Source organism: Acomys minous, assembly GCF_964271855.1.
Source record: "Acomys minous genome assembly, chromosome: 2".
In the NCBI taxonomy this organism is placed as follows: Eukaryota; Metazoa; Chordata; class Mammalia; order Rodentia; family Muridae; genus Acomys; species Acomys minous.
The window spans coordinates 600,696-623,536 of record NC_140484.1 but is presented as its reverse complement, the minus strand read 5'-3'; the positions used below and the strand labels follow the sequence as shown (position 1 = coordinate 623,536).

Sequence of the window (22,841 nt, the reverse complement as noted above, 5' to 3'; positions counted from 1 at the left end):
GACCAAACACGAGATTCATTTTTCTCGCTTTGTTTTGCAACCATCTAGCTATGCAGTGTTTAGGTAGCCTTAGACTGACTGTTCTCCTGCCTCAGTGTCACAGATGATGGTACTTGCAAGTGTCACCAACACACCCATTAGATGCACCCAGCAAAGCAGCTGCTTTTCACTGGTAAAGACAAGTCCTAAATCAACATTTCACACTGATTCAAGTTCGCAAATTTTTGCTATAGTAAACCCAAACATCATTTGGCCTCACAAAGCATGGAAAGACCACTGGCCTCTTGGATAAGGCTGTAATAAATAGAAACACAGGCCCAATCCCAACAGAAATGACAGGTGTTTACCTGGTCTGAGAGTGTACAGGCCTTTCACAATATTTGCCATAGTTGAAGGTGTGACCTGAAATGGTGTTGACTGGGCTTCTAAAAGTAAAGCTGGAATAAGAAGAAAAAACAGGTAAAAAAAAAAAAAAAGAAAAGAAAAAAAAAAAGAAATGAAAGAAAAAAGAAAGAAAAGGAAGGAAAAAAGAAATGAAAAATAAACACAAAGTAAAAATAATAAAAGAAAAAAAAAAGAAAAAAGCATGTAACACTTGCTAACAGTAAAAGTTTCTCTCTATTAGTATTTCTAAGGCTGAATGGGTAAACCCATGAGAGGAGCAGCACAAGACAGAGCAAGAGCTTACACACACACACAAGGTTACAAAGGCCTTCAGCACAGCACTCAATAGAACAGGCATCTGCCCTGGTTTGCTGCAGCAGAGTAAGCAAAGCAGAAGAGAAGAGTCTGGGAGAAGGAAAAGCCTTCTAAATAGCTCAGGGTGCCTGTGTGGGAACACAATGGCACGTGACCTTTCTTCAAATCATCCTCATTCCTAAAATGCTTGGGATCAGAAGTCATTTTGGATTTTATTGGCTGAGCATCCCTAATGGAACAAACCTTAAATACTCCAATTTCTGTCATGCTCAAAAAGCTACAAATTTCAGCTGGAAAGAATGGTGGCTCACGCCTTTAATCCCAGCCCTCATGAGGGAGAGGCAGGTAGATCTGCATACTGGACCGGCAGACTAGGGATACTCAACCAACAGCAATTTTAGTAACTATATCAAAGCCTACTTTTGTAAACACCATAGCTCCATCTTCTTGCAAAAACTCTCCCTTGCAGAAGCCAAGATAATGACAACTCACCTTATTTTAGCAACTTAGGTAACAATGAAACTCAGCTTGACTTTTGACTATAGACAGAGAGTCAGCTTCCTTTTATATTATCTACTACATTTCTCCTATTTTTAAAACAAGTAACTATTTCAATAACACTTCTAGAATATATCATTAACAGATACTCCACTGTTTATTAGACAGAGCAAATGTTATTGCCCTAAACCAACTAATTTTTAATTTTTCTCTCAAAGATTAAAAAAGCAAAACAAACTCACTAACCAAATCAAAGGGGGGGGGGGGGCGGAGAGGGGACAAAGAAGACAACTAAATGGTGGGATTTTATATAAGCCATGTTTGTAGTTAACTGTTTTCCATTATCCATGTCTTAGTAAAAAAGGAAATACCTACTTTGATGATTTGGTAACTTCATACAGTATATGGCTTTCCATGGAACTTACTAAGGCAGATCACTAAAGGAGCTTTCTTTTTTCCTTCCCATCTTATCCAGATAGTTTCAATTTTGAATGACAAATTTTAAGGATGATAAACATAAACTGTTATAAATTATGATACTTTAAAATATAATGTTTAAACACTGAAATTCAAAATGTTATGTTCTGGAAAGTCTTAGGTACTCAGCATGTACCCCAAATGTAAGTGCTGTTTTCTCCAATCCATGTTCTTAGTTTTTGGCCCCTACCATAATTTCTACGTCAACCTGACAGCTATGAAGAAACAGCAAACTCTAAAGACACATGTGACTTATGAAATGTGTATGAATAATTTAGGATGAACTAACTTCAAATAATTATGTTAAAGAGTATTACTAGAGACTGGGGTGTAGTTTGCTTTGGCTGTGTTCCCCTATTATGTACAAAGTCCTGGGTTTGATTCCTAGCACCACATAAAGCAGGAATGTGAAAGCAGGAGAATCAGAAGTTCAAGGTCATCTTTAAGAGCTTCAGGCTAAGGGGCAGGAGAGATGGCTCAGAGGTTAAGAGCATTACTTGCTCTTCCAGAGGTCTTGAGTTCAATTCCCAGCAACCACATGGTGGCTCATAACCATCTATAATGAGATTTGATGCCCTCTTCTGGCGGGCAGGCACAGATGCGGGCAGAACACTATATACTAAATGAATGAATGAATGAATGAATGCATGAATGCATGAATAAGAGAGAGCTAGTTTCAGGCCAGCCTGAGCTAAAGAGACTCTATCTCAATAAAGCAAAACCTTCAACTAGTTTAAAAAAAAAAAAGATTGTTAAGACCCTAATAATGTGATAACATCCTTTCTTATCTAAACTCTTGGAGGAAGTGTTTAAAAGATTTTCCTGCTTTTCCCCCCTAAGAAACTGGAACTTGTTGAGGATGGGGGTGACAGGATACTGTTGACTGCACCCAGCAAGGGCTGGCCTTTGTTGTCTCTGGTTGCAGACTAGATGAGCAGCACCCTCAATACACATGTGTCGCACAAACACCCCTTTCTAAAATCACAGAGCTAGCTGAGACACTGGTATTACGTGTCCTGGTACTAGTAAAGTGCTGTTCTTAGTAACCAGCTTCTTCTGAGAGGCACGTACTAAAGAACAGGGTCCTTCAACAGTCCTGGTACTCCAGGATGGACACCAATCACAGGATGTTAAGCCCAGGGGCAGACCTCTAGTTCTGATCTCTCTTTCCATGCTATGACATTAAAGTCTTAAGTATCTTAGTGGGTTCTGAGCTCTTCTCATGTTTCAAATGTTCCTTGGTGCTGTGATCTTGCACAGGGTTTTCCTTTTTGTTTAATCTTTCGTTACAGAGTGTGTGTGTGTGTGTGTGTGTGTGTGTGTGTGTGTGTGTGTGTTTTGCACACACATGCATGAATACCACAGTGCACGTGTGGAGGTCAGAAGACAACTTGTAAGAACCACCTATCTCCTTTTACTCTACTGGTTTCAAAGACTAAGATTGTCCAGCCTGGCAGAAAGCAACCTGACCTATGAGCCATCTTACTGTCTTCATTTTTCAAGTGATTCTTTTACTCATTTGTTCTAGAAATGAAAACGAAAACTACATGAATTCAAAGTGTCAAACTACTACTAAAATGTAGACTGAGAAAATTTAAGTATAATCATCCGAAACTCTCTGCAAAGTAAACTTTGACAGCAAAAGTTACCACACTGCACTTTCTCTAGAAATGCCCAACCTGCTATTTTTGTCACATCTGTTCAGTACAGCACCATGAAATACTTCAGTTAATGTAAACTCCTAGCTCTGCTTTCAGTTTAATTCAAAGTGAAAACTGATTTCCAGGGAAAGTGATTTTATTACCAGTCAGAACCTTAAATCAGTTCTTTTGTAAGGACGTGATCATACACAGCACTGATGGAGAAATAGACTCACCTACAATGAAAACACTCACTGTCATAGTCACAAGACTCATGAACATGAGAGTATGGAGTACCATTTGTTCAAGATATGGACTCCACACTAGTTTGAAACACCTCCCATTGAGAGACGGGAGGGGTCTGTGATCTCCCCCTAGGAGTCTAGGCTCTGTGACTGCTCACCCAATAGAATGCAAGAATTTTTTTCTGAGCCTAGGAATTTAGACAGTTTCCAAGTTTCTTTCTACTTTCTGAATCTTAGAACATTCACTGTTGGAGAAAACCTGAGAATCTAAAAACCACACTAACTTCAAAGTCATGTAAGGCAGCGATGGGAAGCCCCAATTGGGTCACATCAGCCAGGATGGAGCAGAGCAGATAAATGGCTTCACCAAGCCCTCTCTACATTACACAGCAAATTAAGAGATGTTGCTGGTGGAAGCCACTGTTTCCGCCGGGCGTGGTGGCGCACGCCTTTAATCCCAGCACTCGGGAGGCAGAGGCAGGCGGATCACTGTGAGTTCGAGGCCAGCCTGGTCTACAAAGCGAATCCAGGACAGTCAAGGCTACGCAGAGAAACCCTGTCTCGAAAAACCAAAAAAAAAAAAAAAAAAAAGAGAGAGATGTTGCTGGCGGAAGCCACTGTTTCCATGTGACAGTAAATGGAATAGTAGCACATCTAAATCTGTTAGAAGCCAAAAGAAGGAAACTTAATGCTCAGATTTTTAGAAAATTACAGAAACTGGAGGTTCTTGTTTTGCTGTAGCTACTTGAGTCAAGACACCAACCCTGAATCACTATTATTTTGACTTTATTTTTTACCTTTCTGCCTCAATTTCTATGGTAATGACCACCTATCCTATAGTATCATGGAGCTGAATACTTTAAGTACTACTGAAGTATCTAGGACAGGTGCTAATGCATGTAAATTGTGTGTGCACCTGCTCACCGACCCTCGTGACAGTCACCTATGCTAAACACTTCTAGAGCTTTCCTGTCCTGGGACCCAAACCAGTGTGACCAGTACTCACTTTCTATGTCCTCTGCCGTAAGTACAGTATCTAGTAACTGTTCAGTAAATATCTAGTAAGTTTAGCTTTATCAAACTTATAAAAACTTAAAAGAGCTTTTCCCACTTGCTGGGAAAAGGATGTTTAACTTTAAATATCAATTTCATGAAAGACCTAGACTCACCCAATGTAAGTGCAATATGGAATTTTAACAAAGAAGAAAACATGCTTTTAAAAGTTAAAGTGTCACTATCCAAGGCTATAACCAATGGCTAGAAACTGGTGTGGTTACTACTACAATCCCAGCACTTTGGAGGCTCAGGGAGAAGGATTGGTTAAAGTTCCACACCAGCCTGAGTTACAGAGCAAGAGCCTCTGTCAAAACCAAAACAAGTGAAATATTGCTGCTGTTAGTTTAATGATATGGCCTAATTAATGTTTATTATTAAGCTTGTAATTATCACGGCAGTAATATCTAACCCACTATCATAATAAAAAAGAAACAGACACCTGCTGTATTTTAGAATAAGCCTTGTATTACCTGGGGTTGGGCAGATGTTAACTCCCTAAACTACTTTCTAGTATCTCCACCCTCTAGCCCATGCCATCTGTCCTAACAATTTCTATCTGGGCTACCTCCCATCCATAACCCCAAAATACTTGCTAAGGTTGTTCATTTGAGCCTTTCTTCCCCCCCCCCCCCCCAAATGTGTAACTTCAAAGTTCCTCCTCTGGGCCCACGTGGCTCATTTCTATCCCATGGTGATTCTCCTCCTCCTTTTTCCTCCCATCCCATCTCCTTTTTCCCAAGATCCTCTCTGTCCCCAAAAACCTTCAATCCTTCACCATGCCTACCTTCCTCTAGCCCTGCCCAGGGAGACAAGGTTACACAGCAACATTTGGGGTATGCGACAGTCTACGGTAAGAAGAGGGGGAGGGGAGAGGAACTAACAGATTATCTCATAGTTAATGTACAAAAATTCTTATGAGTATCTGACCAGTCCTTTTTCTTTTCTTTTTGTTTTTTTAAGACAGGGTTTTTCTGTGTAGCCGTGGCTGTCCTGGACTTGCTTCTCAAACTCACAGAGATCTGCCTGCCTCTGACTCCCTGAGCCCTGGGATTACAGATGTGCGTCACTACGCCTGGCTCTTAAAAACAATGCATGCTATAGATCCAAGCTTCTGGGTCTCTTATTTTGGACTTTGGGTTTTCTGGGAGAATCATGATGTCAACCGAATATATACTATTGTATGAAAACTTGAAAAAGTAAACCCCTTCTCTTAATTTAAAATCAAAAGTGAAAATAAGAGCTCTAGTCAAGCTTTGAAACAATTACTTTGTAAATGTCAGTAAAACTTCTGTGTGGTAGTAACTAATTACAACTAAAAGACTGCAAGGGCTCTAAACTACAGTCCGTAATAGTACACAAATGCCTTGCTAGACGCTGAACCAAACATGAACTTTGAAGGTGCTGAGTGACAAGTGATGGATCAGCTGGAGTCCACTCACAGTGTTACTTCTTTACATAAAAAGGAAACAATGCCACCTATTTTGAGTCAGGGATGGAGAAAGACTGGGTGTTGCACCTGGATCCTACTTATCTGCCTAAACATCTACTGTACATGCTTTACAAATGCAAATCCACAGGAGGCTAGCAGCTTGCTAACACGGTAAAGGCAGGCACACTAGACTAACAGTGGAAACCAGATAGTGCCTGTGTTGGTCTTCACAGACACCCAGCATTCCTTCGAGAGTAACTGGTAATGCACGTGGACCCTCCTTATCATACTCCCACTCAGGCCCACAACACAGATCAGGCCAGGCACAAGACACTGTCCAATAACTGACCTGCCTAAGTGGCCCAGAACAGTAGGTGACTTAAGTCAGTTTCAGTCCCTAGGTGTCTCTATAGACAAAGTAGGCTTCACAACTTCCTGCTCTATGGTCCTAAAGATGTCAATATTGGAGTTTAGAAGACAATGTTTTCAGATAAAAGGAAAGAGTAAGAGTGAGCTGGAGAAGGAAGGGAGAGGAGAAAGGAAGGAGACCATGGCTAGTGCTGCCTCACCCCCAACAAAATGCAGAAGCATACTTACGCATCAGGCTGTAAATGTGCTTTTCTGCAACGTGTTCCGTAAACAACTTTATAAGGTCATCTTTTAAGTCTCTGTTAAGCTTAGTTTCTATGTAAAACTTATTCTGGAAAAAAAAAAGGTAAGTTTATATATCAATGGGGGAACATAATCATGAACAGGAGAGCTAAATACTGCTGTAGGGAACAATGCATAATTGTATCAACTTAAAATAATAACTAAAAAAGCCCAGCAAACAGCAAAACCCACCATTCCTAGTCACAGCTCTTTTTTGACAACAAGTTGAAAGGCTGGACAATCCAAACATTAACTTCACAGCAATAAGCAGACAGCATGGAGCCACACTGTGTGCCATGGCCTAGCGTTCAGCAACACCATCAAAAGGCAAGGCTGGGACGCTCAGGAAAGGCACTCCTCAGCATCCAGGCTTAGGGCAGGCAATGGGAGCCACCAGGAACATTCCTGTACACATGCCCTTCAGCAGTGGTCGCCATACCAAATTCCAGATACCACATCTGCTCAGAGGCAGGCGTCCTAACCAGGCTGAGAGCAAGCAGTACTTGAAGGAAGCGTGGTTCACCCAATATCCAAGAACAAGATGAACTATACAGTGCACAGCAAGGGATAAAACAGAACCCTACTCCAACGCCCCTGGGAACTGCCTACTCTCAAGGTCTGCTACAAGACAGACTGACATTCCATGTTTACCCAAGTCACTTTAAGGAAGTTTTCTTTCTTACAATCAAAATCAGCATGACTAGTAAACACAAACAAAAATCTAAAATCATTAAATCTGTTCAGGCTTGCTCAATGCCAAAGAGTAAAAAACACAAAAGGGAATGAAAGCAAGCTTTTTATTCGCTCCCCTAGGTCTGAACAATGTTTTCCTCTCTGCTAAAAAAAAAAAAAAAAAAAAAAAAACTAAACTAAAAATGCGATGTACAAGGTTGGTTAAAAACTACAGCTGTGCCAGTGAGTGTGCAATCCAAAGCCTCCCAGACCTGATCCTGTGTTTTAGCTCTACTAATTACCTTGATAGTGGCTCATTTACCCTAATGTTAGGATCCAGGAGACTTTTCTCCACAAAAACATATAAACATACCATTATATTAACTGTATATTTTCCATAAATTGTCCAAACAGTCCCAACTAATGATAATACAAATATGCCCAATGTTCTGCTTCTTAAAAACAAAACAAAACAAAACAAAACAAAACAAAACAAAAGCCGGGCACAGTGGTGCATGCCTGTAATCCCAGCACTTTGGGAGGCAGAGGCAGGCAGATCAGGTCACTGTGTGTTAGAGGCCAGCCTTGTCTGCAAAGCAAATCCAGGACAGCCAAGGATACACAGAGAAATCCTGTCTCAAAAAACAAAACAAACCAAACAAACAAAAACATCTCTTAGTATTGGTATTTATGAGCTTAAGAAATTCTAGATAAAATTTCCAAGGCAATTTTACTAATTTACATGTCTACTCTAAATTTTAGGCCTGTTTTTCTACAGATTGATCAAAAATGAGTATTTCCAAGCATTTTTTAAAAGGAACATAATTTTAAGTTATATTTAACAATGATGTTGGATATATTTTCAGTCAATTATCTAATTCAAACCCTTTGTCAAAAATAGTACTGCTGACCTTTTTTCTAAGTAACCCATGAAAACTAATCAGCAGAGACAATAAGCCTGTGTCTAGTGTTTTGCGTATTTCCTGAAATCTTACTGACCTACTTTAGTCTTTGGTATTTTACTGAAAAAAATGTGTTTCAATTTCACACCATCTAATATTCTTTTTCCTGACAGGACTTAAAGGCTGACTCTCTACTCTCAGCAAACATAGAAACGGGAGCTGTGGGATTGGTGGGGGCCAGAGGGAGGCAGCGCAGAGGAAACATGAGAGGGTTGGAGGAAAAACAAACAGAATGTACTATATATGTGTACGAAACTGTTGAAGAACAAATTTAATAAAAGAAAACTGTGAGAGGGGAAAGAAAAATGCCCTTCTTCGTTCCCAAAATTGGGCATGATTTCTTCTCGCTCTCTTACTTTCAGTTTAGGCTCATTTCACTTACATGTGTTGTAAATAATGCGGTGATTAGAGTTCCTATTCTCAACTCCAAACTCATTAACACATCCATCTGTAATCTGACTCAGGAATGAAAATTAAAAATATAGTAAGAGAAGACTGCACACAATTAAAACCCTACATGGTTTGGTAAAGGGAGACACAGCTCTTAACTTACCATATATATGAAAAGAGGCACGATGCTCTGCAATGCTCCCATATACTGTCCCAGAGCTATATTAAATCTTTCAATATAGAGGTCTGGAGGGCTGGCCTGTGAGAAAGAGCATCAACATAAGCATTCTGGGAAACCAGGTCAAAGTCCTTCTTCAATCCCCTGCAATATAAACCAACTTAGAATCTAAGGTTGGAGGTTGGGGGGGGGGGGGGCGCGGTAGTTCTTTGTTCCAAATTCTATTATATAACACTTTTTTATTTACAAAAATTTATCCATGTACTATTTTATTTTATTCTTTAAGTTAATTTAAAGAAACCTAATGAAATCGCAATTTAAAAGATAATTCCTGAGCCAAAGTACTGTGAAATGGGAATGCATAAAATACAAAATCAGAACAAATCCCACATAAGATTTGTCCTTTGGAAATTTCATCATCTGACAACTAGACCTTAAAGACAACAAGTTCTGCCACACTAAGTCTCCTAAATCCAGCCACATGAAATGAGAGGGCTGGAGAAAAGCTCAGTGGTCAAGAGTGCTTACTGATCTTCCAGAGGACCTGCGTTTGTTTCCCAGAACCCCTTTCAAGCAGCTCACAACCACTGTAATCTAGCACCCAGGATCCCAGCCTTCTTCAGGTCACCTCAGGCACACGTGCACGTGCACATGCACACGCACACACACACTGAATTTATAAAAGCGGTGTCTTAAACTTTAGGAAATGCTGAATGTCCTAATACTCTAAAAGGGTCACCCCATAATGTTCTCACTTCTACCTAAGAGCTTAGAATACTTGCTGGGAACTATCTTTACTTCATCTTTCATTACCGAGTACTTACAGGGCTGGTGCTCCCAGTCCTCCTAACTGCCTGTGGAATAAAGGTTATCTCCATCATACATAGGAGGTAAACAGCTCAGAAATATTTAACCACTTGAGTGTGCTCCCAAGCTAGTCACTCAGACTCTGGTGACTGAGTTACTCTGCACCTAAATTCTTTTTAGTACTCTAAAACCACCACCTTTTTTTTTTTTTTTTAAGTTCAGACTTCTCAATTTAGGGCACAGAAGCTTCCATAGCCTACACCTTCTTACACACAGCTTAACCCAGCACGTGGACCAACTAGCCAATACGCAGTATCCGTGTTCTTCTGTCTGCCCAAATGTCTCTCTCCCCAGCCCTCACCAGATTCGTCACTTTCTCAAAACATCTGAGTTCCATGGTTCTTTAGAGGGGGCAACCCACCTACTGCTCACACTGCTGCAAGCCCCTCAGGCAAGATCTGTGCCTTACCTGTTCCTCCCCAATCTGACCAGACTGCCTAGAACACAGGAGACACAGAGAGATGTAGTTTTCAAGGACAGAGTCTTTTGAAATCTAAACTTTACATCTAAATTTAACCTAGCACTAAAATCTAATTTATATTTTAGTATTCGCAAGGCTCTATGGTACTGAGTAACTAATTCATCCCTCTGAATTTCCAGTTCATACTAAGAAGTAATACCCAAATCACACTGTTTCTAAAGATATGCCAAGATTCAGAGAAAACCTGGAACCACTTTGAAAAAGACACATCCTATACACATCTATGAGTAAGGGTGAATGGCAACCCTGGGCCTAACACTTAGAAAAGCCCATTAATATTTTTTAAAAGCAATCAGAGAATTTGGGAGAAATGGAAAATAGGCTCAGCACTACAGGTGAGCCTAACTTCCCTTAATGAACAGCCTGGCACACACCATCTCCTCAAAGCGACCTCAAAGGATCCAACAAGTGATATTCAGCATTCAAAGAAGTAAATTTTACACGTACAGAGGAAAAAATTCTGAAGCTGTTACATTAAAGCTCTTTTTCCTTTTCATGAAAGGAACTTCATCTAAGAGTTAAAAACATGAACATTGATCAAAGGCGCACTTAACAGCACAGAGAATAAATAAAATTGTACAACTTATTCCTGAACAAAGTCCCCAAGCCTCAAAGGTTAGTATTAAAAAGTACTTTTTGTGCTAAATCAAATGTCAGAACACTTAACTTTTTTACTTCTACATTTCATGCAGCACTTACTCAGAACCTTTGAAATGACAAGACTATAAATTATGACAGTCGGAGAAAATAAACTCTAATATATTCCAGGAACCTAGAAATAAATGTCATTTTGAAAATCCTCAAACTGTTACTCCTTAAACTTTACACCACATACTCTGGTCTCATTGGGAAAATGATGCCTCGCTGAGTGCCACTATTCCAAAATGACAGCATTTGACTTGGACATTAATTAGGGAAAAAAATCCCTGACATAAACAAGAGGAAACAAGCTGCAGGAAAAGTGATTATTATTCTAAACTTGTTCCTGTCAGGAGAAGTAGTGCAAGTGCGGGGATGGAACCCAGTGCCAGACAAAGATGCTCCACCACAGCCTCACACTAAGCCCCCTTCTTCATTTAGTTTAAAACCCATGAGTTCAAATGGGTTTAGAATTTTACTTTAACTTCTTCCTCCCTGAAACAACTGCCACTTAATTCTTTTCTATCCTTCTGAAATATGTTGCTTGTAGAAATAAAGAGTTTAACAGCTCTTGACACAAATGTGAAGTTATTCTAATGCCAATCTATACTTTCTTTCAGTCTATCTTGGAGTAGGGTTATTCCACTGCTTCTTCAACGCTTTGGTCTCTGAACCATTTGCACTATTTAAAATTATGCTGAAAAGATGACTCAGCATTAAGAGCACTTACTACTCTTAGGAGGAACCCAGGTTTGGTTTCCAACACACACATACATGGCAGTTCACAAGGATCCGATGCTCTTGTCACCTCCACAAGACCCATATGACCCACATAAACTCATGGGGATGTACAAATACACATAAGAACAGCAAATGATAAACACTGAAGGCTCCAAAAAGCCTTTATCTTTATATGGGTTCACCAGCACACATTTCCCGCTATCAGTCTCACCTCTTTCTGTGCATCGCTGTAAGGAACAGAGCCTCAGTGCTCCTGAAACCACAGCTGCTTCATATAATAAGCAGCTGAAAGAAAGCATTTTACTCCAGGATGGATTTTCTTTGCTATATAATAAACAAGAAAATGAAGGAGTATGCTTTGCAATACTTAAAATCAACATGGAGAGCTTTTTGATAAAAAGCATTTTTGATAAAACTATCCAATTGCTAACATAACCTTTTTGCTTCAAAGTGTCTTAGGAAGTTGGCATATTGCTATGATAACTAAAAAGTTAAACCATCTTTGAACAAAGGTCTATTATATTGTGCTCATAGGATATGGTACACATTTGTTTAAAATTCTGGTTTTCAGGGAGAAGACAAAGTTAAATAACTTTTAATTAAAATTTTTCTTAGAAATAAAACTATGAACATCTAAACACTAAATGTATAAAAAGCTGGTATTTCATTTTTCAAGTAATATAAGCATTTAGTGCCTTAGTAGTCCTAGAACATTTCAATGCTAACATTTTAATGGTCTGAGGAATGTAATTTTCATTCCTTGTACTTGAATGTTCTATACTGAAAATAAAATGGAAACTCTTGACAATTTACATATTTATGTTAAATTTTTTAGCATGACAATAATAAAGTCATTACATCTGAACATACTTTTATGAAAAATAATCTTCTAAAACAAATACAAATTTAAGTAACTTTAGTAATTATTTTGACATTTTAGCAAATCTCTTAATAGAAGATAGCTAGATTCTTGCATCTGCTTCAATATTTAATCAAGTATTATGTGTTTTGAAGTAAAGGAATAAAATTTAACCTCGGAAGTTTGTAAATGGGGGTGGGGAGAAGATATATGCCTTTCCATGCCACAATAAATATTCTTTCTCAGAGGTTCACAAATCGTAGTTTCTTGAAAATCTGCTGCAATGTGAATTCAAACCCCTGAAACTACCAATGGATGCATTAAATAGTACATGGAAAAATAAGTATTACATGGAGCTCTGGCTTATCTTCTACTTTGAATGAGTCTTTAGTCCACATTATTGCTACACCTGTACACTGGTCACTGGAAAACAATGAGTTACACAGATGTAATAATTGCGGACTCATTTCAAGTACCTATGTCTCAATAGTCAGGCTGTTCTTCACTAATTTTTCAAGTGACTATGGTGTACTACAGGGAAGGGTAGTTTTCCCAAGACTCATGACTGCAGTTTGGTACACAGCTCAGCATTCAAATATATGAACATATGGAGGCCATTCTTATTCAACCACAGCTACTATGGAGATAAAAACACAAAGGAGATGTGGAAAGCAGCATTCTTCGCAGCCCCTTCTTGTGGACATAAACCTGTTCATAAATCTGTCTTCTCCTATCTTTTAGACTATTAGTACGGGGTCTGAATAAGTAGATAGTACGTTCAGACACTGTTCTTAAACTATATACCTTTCAGTGAAGAATATTTTAGTACACAAAGTAACAGTTCAATAAAATGAGTAATTTTTACAGTCTTAGATGTTCTTTTTGAAGACTGGATCATGTTACACAGACCAGCTGTCCTCAAACATTCACTGGCCCTTCTGCCTCTGGCTCCCCAGTAGTAGGATTACAGCATGTGTCAATCACACCCTACCATAACAGGAATTCTTAAGTGAGAGTGGTTGTTTTGTTTTCTAATTCATACAGTGAAGAAGGCTCCAGCAATTTGACCCACCACTGCTCACACCGTCACTGTAAATGTCAACAAATTTACAGGGGAAATAATACAAAGTAGAAAACAAGCTTTCATTTATTTAGCAGAGCCCTTGAACAAGTTTCAGGGCCCCCAGAGGTACTCAAAGGTTACATACTTTTAAGAATTTCTATTTTTGTAAATACAATTTGGGGAGGAAACGGTCTACTTCACTTAGACTTCCAGGTAACAGTCAATCACCGAGGAAAGTCAGGACAGGAACTCAAGCAGGGCAGGAACCTGGAGGCAGAAGCTGACACAAAGGCCATAGGGGGTGCTGCTCACTGGGTTATCATCATGACTTGCTCAGCCTGTTTTCTCATAGAACTCAGGACCATCAGTCAAGGGTGGGCACCGTCCACAATGGGCTGGGCCCTCCCCTAACCACTGATTAAGAAAATGCCCTACAGCCAGATCTTATGGAGTCATTCTCTCAACTGAGATTTCCTATTTTCAAACAGCTCTTAGCTTGTGTGAGGGTGATATAAACTAGCAGGCACTCTAGGTGAACTGAATTCCAAAGACTGGCAAATTCCATAACATAAACAATAAGCACACAGACTGCTTCTCCTTTAACAGTGGTAGCCACAGATGCAGGTAAGAGAAGAAGGGTACAGGGAGTCACTATGGACCACGGTGACAACAGTATGGAAGTCCTCACGGCCCCCACTGTGCAATGCACACTACTCTGCACTCTCTTTCTAAGAGCTCCCCCCCCAACCCCAAGTTCAGAGAGAGCCTGAGAGCATAACAGTTAGCTGAGGACCCATGGCTTGTCGTGTGGATGGGTGTTTTGCCTGTGTGTATGTCTGTGTATCCACTATGAATGTGGGTCCCCTACAACTGGAATTACAGAAAATTGCAGATCACTATGCGGGTGCTACGAATCAAACCTAGGTCCTCCGAAAGAGCTGCAAGCACTATGAACTGCTGGACCATTGTTCCAGTTCCTAAGAATTTATTTACTTATTTATTTGGTTTTTTGAGACAGAGTTTCTCTGTGTAGCCTTGGCTGTCTTAGACTCGATTTGTACACCAGACTGGTCTCGAAGTCACAGAGATCCACCAGCCTCCGCCTCCCAAGTGCTGGGATTAAAGGTGTGTGCCACCATACCCGGCTTAAGTATTAATTTTTTAAAGAAAACCCTTCCTCTATCTTTTCAGACAAGTACATAGCTGTCTCAAAACAAACATTAAAAAAAAATCATACAATCTACAATCTATGGAGTTAGAGAGATGCCTCAGAAATAAAGAACATATATTCTTCCTGCAAAAGACCCACACTCTGGTTTCCAGCACGGATGCTATATGGCTTACAACTTTAACTCCAGCTCCAAGGAATCCAACCTATCTGGCCTCTGAAGGTACCAACACATATATGCACATATTTCCGCAGATACACAACATATGCACATAACTTTTTAAAAAATAATAAATCTTAAAATAAATAAGTAAAAAATACAATTTATAAATATGTTCTACACACTGATAATCTGCTTGTCTAAGTTCCAAGTTCAGGATTTGCCTCAACTTAAATAAACAGATGCTTCAAAAATCTCAGCTCTATAGCAGGTGTGTCACAATGTCACTTCTGAATCTTTTTGGGACCTAAAATCATGCTAAGCCTATGAAAGAACAGAGTAGCCCTCAAAGGCTGATGGTGATCATTAAAAGACTGGGTGGTGGTGGCGTACACCTTTAATCCCAGCATTTGGGAGGCAGAGGGAGGCGGATCCCCTTGAGTTCAAGGCCAGTGCGTCGTTATTTATTTGGTGAGTCCTGGACTCACTTTGTAGACCAGGACAACCAAGGCTACACAGAGAAACCCAAAATGAGAGAGCGAGGGGCGGGGGGAGATATCGATCTAGGAGGAAAAGGTACCAGGCAATTTTCTTTTAAGGTAGGAAGGGTGTTTCTGTTTGAGCATGTGTGTTTGGGTGTGTGAGGGTATGTGTGTGTATATGAGTGTTTAAGCATGTGTGAGTGTATGTTAAAATGTGTGTGTATATGCTAGAGAGAAAGAGAATGTGCCTGCAACTACATGTGCATGAGCGCTCACAGTACAGAAGAATATATCAAATACTCTTGGAGGTGGAGTTACATGATTTTATGAGCTCCCCAATACAGTTGAGCCCAAATTCCAGTCCTGTACAAGAGCTACAAGCACACTTAAGCACTAAATCATTTCTCCAGCCTAATACTTTTATTACCTAAAACCTTCCGTCCAGTAAGGAGAAAATAGTATACTGAGGGAAGTAAAGAGGTGTTTGTGCTGTTGGTTTTTTAAGACACAATTTGTACTTCAAAAGATTTTTAAAGTTTAAAGCCTTTATTTTTATTTATTTATTTTTGCTAAGACAACTGTAAGCAACCAGCTGGATTGTACTGCCACCCACTGGGCAAAAAGCAAATAGCAATGATCTTAACACCAAGGCTGGCCCTTTATAGGTAATTAAATTTTTGGTTTTTGAGGTTTTGTTTTTGTTTGGGTTTTCATGATAGGATTTCCTCTGTTACACAGAGCCCTGGCCCTCCTGCACTTACTTTGTAGACCAGGCAGGCCTTGAACTCACAGAGATCGCCTGCCTCTGCCTCCCGAGTGCATGTGCCACCATGGCCGGCTTTTATAGGCAGTTTGTACAGACTAGGTAAAATTAAGTAAAGAGACTAGTTATGGCTTAGTTTAAACTAATTTCATTATTGATTGGTTTGTCAATTATAGTGACTGGCAGCCCAAGATATATTTAGCTTAAAAGATCGTGTGTGTGTGTGTGTGTGTGTGTGTGTGTGTGTGTGTGTGTACACACGTACGTACACAAATATATTTGTGAGCCTAGCCTTTAATGGCTGAGCCAGGTCCCCAGCCTGGGAGTTGGTCATAAGTTACTATTGGTCTTATTTAGAGAGAAAACAAGGTTGGACTCAGAGATAGCTCTCTTTTCCTTTATCTTTCTTTCTTATGTTTGGAGACAGGGGTTGAAAATAAAGGAGGAATATAGATAAATATAGGGATGATAGGACAGAAAGTAGAATATTGACTCTACTCAACTTAAGGCCTTAATTGCCTTTTAATTTGTTGGTATAGAATTTTGTATGTTGATGCAAAATAAGCTTTAATTTTGATATGTTGATATAGAATTCAAATTTAAGATTATTCTTCACACATTATATATATTTCTACTCTAATATGAGGTACTGTGCCCATACAACTCATGTAGAATACAAGGTTTACCTCCAATACTCTGAAAGTGCTATTGAAGGCTGTTTAAGATAAGTAAGTTATACAAGTTAATTGTTAGTTGATCAAATAATGGTCATGTCAATTACTAATCTATTTATAAGAATATACATGCTAGGCTTAACAGTTAGGTATGATTCTATAGAGGGATACAGTAAAATAGTCTTCAAAATCCTCAGAGACCTATGAAATATGGCATTTAAAGATTTTTTTTTTTAAGATTTAGATGTATTTTAAAGATTCATTGACAATAAGACAGGTTAACTCCTGGCAACACCCAGCCTACCACAGAGAGGATGATGAGCATCAGGGACCTCCTCATAGCGATGGCTTCAAATGTGGCAGACCAGCCCCTGGGCAAAATGTCGTTTTGGCCACTGAGAGAATTCTGCCTAAAAATGGGCAAGCTTGGATGAAGGCAGGGTGGATGGCCAAACTCTGTCAAGACAGGGTAAGCAAGTCCTCAATAGTTGCGGCCTCACAAATATGTCTGTCAGATATACTGGGCCAGAAGGCTGAAGATGATGCTTCAACATTATAGTTTTAGGTGAATGTTCAGGCAGCAAACTGCCTCTGTCATTTTTTTCACTTTGGAAGCTGCAAGCCTGCACTTCCTGTTTACTGAGGTAATTAATTTTTATTCCTTCTCAAGTCTCTAATAGTTGAAGACCAGATGGTTTAGTTCTACAATTAAACTTAGTTGTTTAATGTTTAAGATGTCTTTAGGTCTAGATAGATGTTCTAAGTTGGTAGAGATGAGATATAATAAATATTGATTTACATTCAAAATTTTAGATGCCCCAAGATAGGAAAGATGTCTTCTTCAAGGCTGCCAAATACAAATAGCCAAAACACTATGAATGTAGCATTAATTTAATTCCTGATTGTTTCGTGGTTCTTCTTGCTGTATGTGGTTTATTTTATATATGTGTAATAATATAAATGTATATATAAAAAATTTTTTTAATTTTAAAAGATACCAAAATGACTAATTTTATTAAGGTATTTAAAGTGTGCCTGGTCAACTTCCTTTTAGTTAAAACAGCTAGTAGGGGCAGTGAAGATGGCTTGGCAGTTAAGAGCACTAACAGCTCTTCCAGAGGACCCCGAGTTCCAATTCCCATCGCCCACATGGTACCCCATAACTGTCTGTAACCCTCACACAGACATACTTGCAGGCAAAACACCAATGCATATAAAATAAAAATAAATACCATGCTAGTCCCCCATTTTATTGTCTTTCCAGTCTCTGCTTTAAAAACCTCAATGGACATTACACAGTATAAGCTCCAAACTACTGACAATGGCCAACTGTTAATGGTGAGTGAATATGATCTACATCAAAAGCCACTATGCTCAGGAGGTTAAAGTGAAGATGCACTGCAATTCAATAAGTACCCTAAGCTTTAGTGCTTGGAGAAAAGTACTTCACAACTCTTCCTGTGGACTCTGTGTGCAAGCACCCGCGTGAGCGCGCGTGCGCACACATACACACACACACACACACACACACACACACACACACACACACACGTCCAACGTGTAAGCATCATTTAAGATAGTTCTAGGAATAAAGAATGTTATACTCATTAAATTCAATTACTTAGCCAAATTGTACAACTCATCTTAAATGTTGTCTATCATTCAAAGCAAGGGTTAAAACAAAACCAAAATCCTAGTCACTTACAATAACGCTTAAACAAATTGTGTTCTGTGTACAATGGAGAATCACTTGACCATAAAAAGGAACGGGTACTAATCATATATCACTAACCCTTGAAAACAAGAAGGCCACATAGTGGGCCATCTATTTGCTTAAAGTGCCCAGAACAGGCAAATCTATAGGACAAGTTCAGTGCCTACCAAGGGCGGAAGAGAGAGGAGTGACCACTAAAAGGTAATCGATACCTTTCAGTGGGGACAACATGTATGAAATTAGTGGTAATGGCTGGACAACTCTGACTATACAAAAGCCCCACTGAACTGTATGTGCTAGCAAGTAGATTTTAGAGTTTATGACATTTGTCTTAATAAAAAATGCGTTGTAAGGTCTGGGAAGACAGCTCAGTAAGTACTTACTGCACAAGCATGAAGAACTGGGTGATCTTCACATCCAAGTAAAAAGCAAAACATGGGCCAGGCATGGTGGTGCATATCTTTAATCCTAGCACTTGGAATGCAGAGACAGGTGAATTTCTGTGAAGTCTGGCTGGTCTACACTGCTACACAATGAAGCCCACCCAGTCTCAACAACAACAACAACAGACCAAAACGAAACAAACAAAAACACTCAATAACCAAGCAAGTAAAGTCTGGCACGCGTGCGCGCACGCGCACACACACACACAGAGGGGAGGGGGTGCAGGGGGGAGAAAGAGACAGTAAAATTAAATGCAGCTTTCTTGCTCACTCATGCTATATACCTGTGCTGAGAGTCTGGTCCACATTATCTTTACATGAGGACCAGGGTTAAAAGGAGCAGGAAGCAGCAACACAGGGAACTGCAGAGCCAACCCTCAGTGTACCCTGTGCTCACATACACACTACTTTCAGTCACAACTCATGTGCCAAAGGAAGTCACTTGGGGCCTAATTTCAAGGCAGTAAATGAATACAACTCTACTATATCTCCAGAAAAAAAAAAGGGGGGGGGGTGACTGTGAGCAAGGTCAGCAGCACTACAACTGGGGCATTCACCTCCTGAGTCCTAATTCAAGACCATGTAGGCTGGCAAACACCAGCATAAGTAATTTAGCATGGTTGCTCTCAAAAGTACACATTGTTTCAAATATGGCATCCTGATGGGGAGTTAAACAAACCCACCTGCACAATAGTACACATGGCAGTGGCAACATAAACCACCACACAGGTTAAAGAAGCACATTATAGTCTGCCAACAAGAGTGGATTCAAAGTGGAGCCAACCCCAGCAGGCCAAAAGAATGCTTCCTTGGCAGGAGGAAGGAGCTACTGGCAAAGAAACCAGATGGAAAAAGATCTGACTGGGTAAAGGTGCAAAGCTCTGACTAGGTAAAGGTGCGATCCGCCCAAACTCACAAGAAAAAACCCTGCTGTGAAAGTCGCATGTGCATGAGGAGCCCTGATCCCTCATCAAGGGCCTGGCTCTTGAGGGGATGGAGTTAGCAGGACTAAGAAGAGGTGGCATGAAAAGTCTGCGAATCAAAATGGACCAGGGAAAGCATGAAGCCAAGATACAAGACATCGTTTCTTATTGTCTAGTCTAGCATCCAAGAGGGCTTAAATTAAGGGGATAGAAAGTGGTAGAGATATATTTGAGAAGGTTCACAGTAGAGAAAACTAGCCCTGTCACTTCACGTTTCAGAATATTAAAATGATCATTATACCTTTCCATAAAAAGTGCTAAAGAATAAAGCCATACTGTAATTTTCCTGTAACCCTAGCACTAAGCACTGCATAGCAAAGCCTGGCACACAGACACTAAGTATTTGTCAAATCAAGTAGTCTAAACACTGTCTTGAGCACCTAACATTTTCTTTAAACAGAAATGATCTGTCTGGGTTCTGCAGCTATGCCATTTCTAAGCGCCAAAGTTATCTCACTGTTACAGCCCTGGATAGCCTAGAACTCACTATGAGACCAGGCCAACCTTCAAGTCACAGAAATCTACCTGCCTCTGCTCCCTGGGTGCTGGATTAAAGGCATGTGCCAATATGGCCAGTCTTTTTCACCAGGACACCTCGAACCTCAGTGGGGACTGAGCCCATACAACGTTGTTTCTGGGGGAAAGTCTAAAATTGTTCCAGTGAATCATTCACAGAGGTTTGGGTTGTTTTGTTTTTATATGTATAAGTGTTTTGCCTGCATGTATGTGTGCATCACATGCAAGCCTGATGCTCAGAGCAATCAGAAAGCCTCTGATCCCTGGGACTTACAGATGATGGAAGCCACCATGTGGGTGCTGAGAATAGAACCTAGGTCCTCTGCAGGAGCAACAAGTGCTCTTAACCACTGAGCCAGCTCTCCTACCTGCCAGAGTTTTTCATTAGATCCTGGGACTGCAGATGGCCTGTTAGCCCACCACAGTCAGCACTTCCACACATTCCTTCCTACTCCAATGGATCACAGATGCTTGTGACACTGATGCTCTAAGATGCAATCCCTGTCATCCAATGGCTTCTACCATGTCAATCTGATCAGCCTTTTTCGGCTTCCTTCCCTCCCAACCACACTGGAACATCCTTCTCAGTCTTCTTCACATGACTACTACTTAAGACCTAGGTAAGCCCACACATCTCCACAGAGAAAGCTCTGCCCATAAAGTCCTCTCCATGTCCCTTCTCCATGACAAACCTTTGTTGGTGCTGCCATCTTCTTCACTACCTGAACTAGGCTGAGGTTGACTGAGCTGCAGGAGTCCATGATGCCTGACTACTGCTTCTTCTTAATGCAGCACTCAGCTTTTAGCATTTCACGAACAATAAAGAGGCCAAAGTTTAAGTTACTTCTATTCTGTGCCTCATCAGTTCTTGTGCCCTTTTCCTCCCTTTCTTGGCTTGATTGTTTTTGACTCACTACATTTTCTTCCCGTTATCATGTTACATTTACTTTTACCATGCCTTTAGAGGTTAGCTCAAGATTACAGACTGTACTATTAATAATCGGTCATGTCTATGGGCAGCCCCAGGGGATCTGACAACAGCAGGACAGCAGGTATTTCCACAGCCAGCCCCAGAAACTCAGCGACAGCAGGACAGGTCATCACTAGCCAGCAAGATGTGACACGTTTCCGACCGTCCCAGTCCATCGTCCCCCGTCCCCACCACGTAAGCCACATGTGCTCTCCCTGCGCATGTCTGTGCATGTCACGTTGTAAGAGGATTCATCCCCTTCCCCGACCCTCTCTCCTCTCCACCTCACCCAGAAACAGTCTTTGTAACCTCTCCCTAATAAAATCTCCCACGTGGGACCTGAAACTACTGCCTGGAGTGACTTTGTGGAACCATCGCAAATCCCAACAGTAACTCTGCCTTAGTCTAAACTAGTACTTTACTACTTTTTGAATAATACAAGGTCCTTAAAAGATCTTAAATCAGTTTGCTCCCAAACCCTGATACACTACTGCCATGAGCTCTGGTTACATGTGGGAAAGATTAAGCTTTGTCACAGGTGGAAGCAGTCTTGGCGGGCTTTACCCTTGGGGCACACCATGAATACCTTGTGAGAGACTGTTTGGAGCCTTCCTGGGCTTGGAATTCAGGAAGCCTACCTGGGAACCCCACCGTGGCTATTGTTTTCCTAATTGACCCTCGAAGGGAGGAGGAGACCGCCCTTTGCATGTGACTGGGAAGGTGGTGAGGAGAAAAAACAAGAGGTAGAGAGGAGGAAGGAAAAGGCGCGGAGAGAGAGGAAGGGACCGGACCAGCTCGTGGGACTGAGACACCTAAGGACCTGTCCTGCCGAACGGATTCCAAGAGGTTTTAATCTTCTGTCCCTTTAACCTTTTTTTCCTTCTTATATATGCTAGTTGGGTTGTATAATAAAGTTTAATTGTTAATAAACAGAGCCAACAGTTACATGTATCTTTTATACCCTCTAAGAAATAATTATCATCTTTTGGGTTAGTGATGGCTGGGTGGGTAAGGCACCTTAAGTTTAAACCCTACGACTGACATGGTGAAGATGATCATCTCCTACAAACTGTCCTCTAACTTCCACGTGTGCACTGTGGTATGTGAGAGTCTCCTCGCCTCCTGCCCCCTACCCAGGTGCTTTTATGTCAGAAACACATACACAAATAAATAGATTTTAAAATGAGATTATTACAATTTATATAAACTATCTGTTTTATCTTTTTGTTACTCTCCTTCAACTCTAACCTGAATCACCAAGTTTTCACCTATAAACAACTTTCAATTAAAAGAATACTTTTTTTCCTTTTATTGAAAATATAGCTGGGCGTGGTGGCGCACACCTTTAATCCCAGCATTTGAGAGGCAGAGGCAGGTGGATTGCTTGAGTTCGAGGCCAACTTGGTCTACAAAGTGAGTCC

The 22,841-nt window shown here is 40.4% G+C and overlaps 1 protein-coding gene across 2 annotated transcripts in view; it reads right to left on the bottom strand.

The window, feature by feature from the left end:
- CACUL1 (CDK2 associated cullin domain 1) overlaps window positions 1-22,841 on the bottom strand; it is a 55,436-nt gene that overhangs the window by 10,908 nt on the left and 21,687 nt on the right. The window contains exons 4-6 of one of the 2 annotated variants that reach the window (XM_084754410.1): window positions 8,883-8,978; window positions 6,642-6,744; window positions 348-437 (exon numbers count right to left, since the gene is read on the bottom strand). In XM_084754410.1, the coding sequence (XP_084610536.1) occupies window positions 348-437; window positions 6,642-6,744; window positions 8,883-8,978 (289 nt within the window). The remainder of the gene's footprint in view (window positions 1-347; window positions 438-6,641; window positions 6,745-8,882; window positions 8,979-22,841) is intronic. The other variant, XM_084754411.1, reaches the window with a different exon arrangement.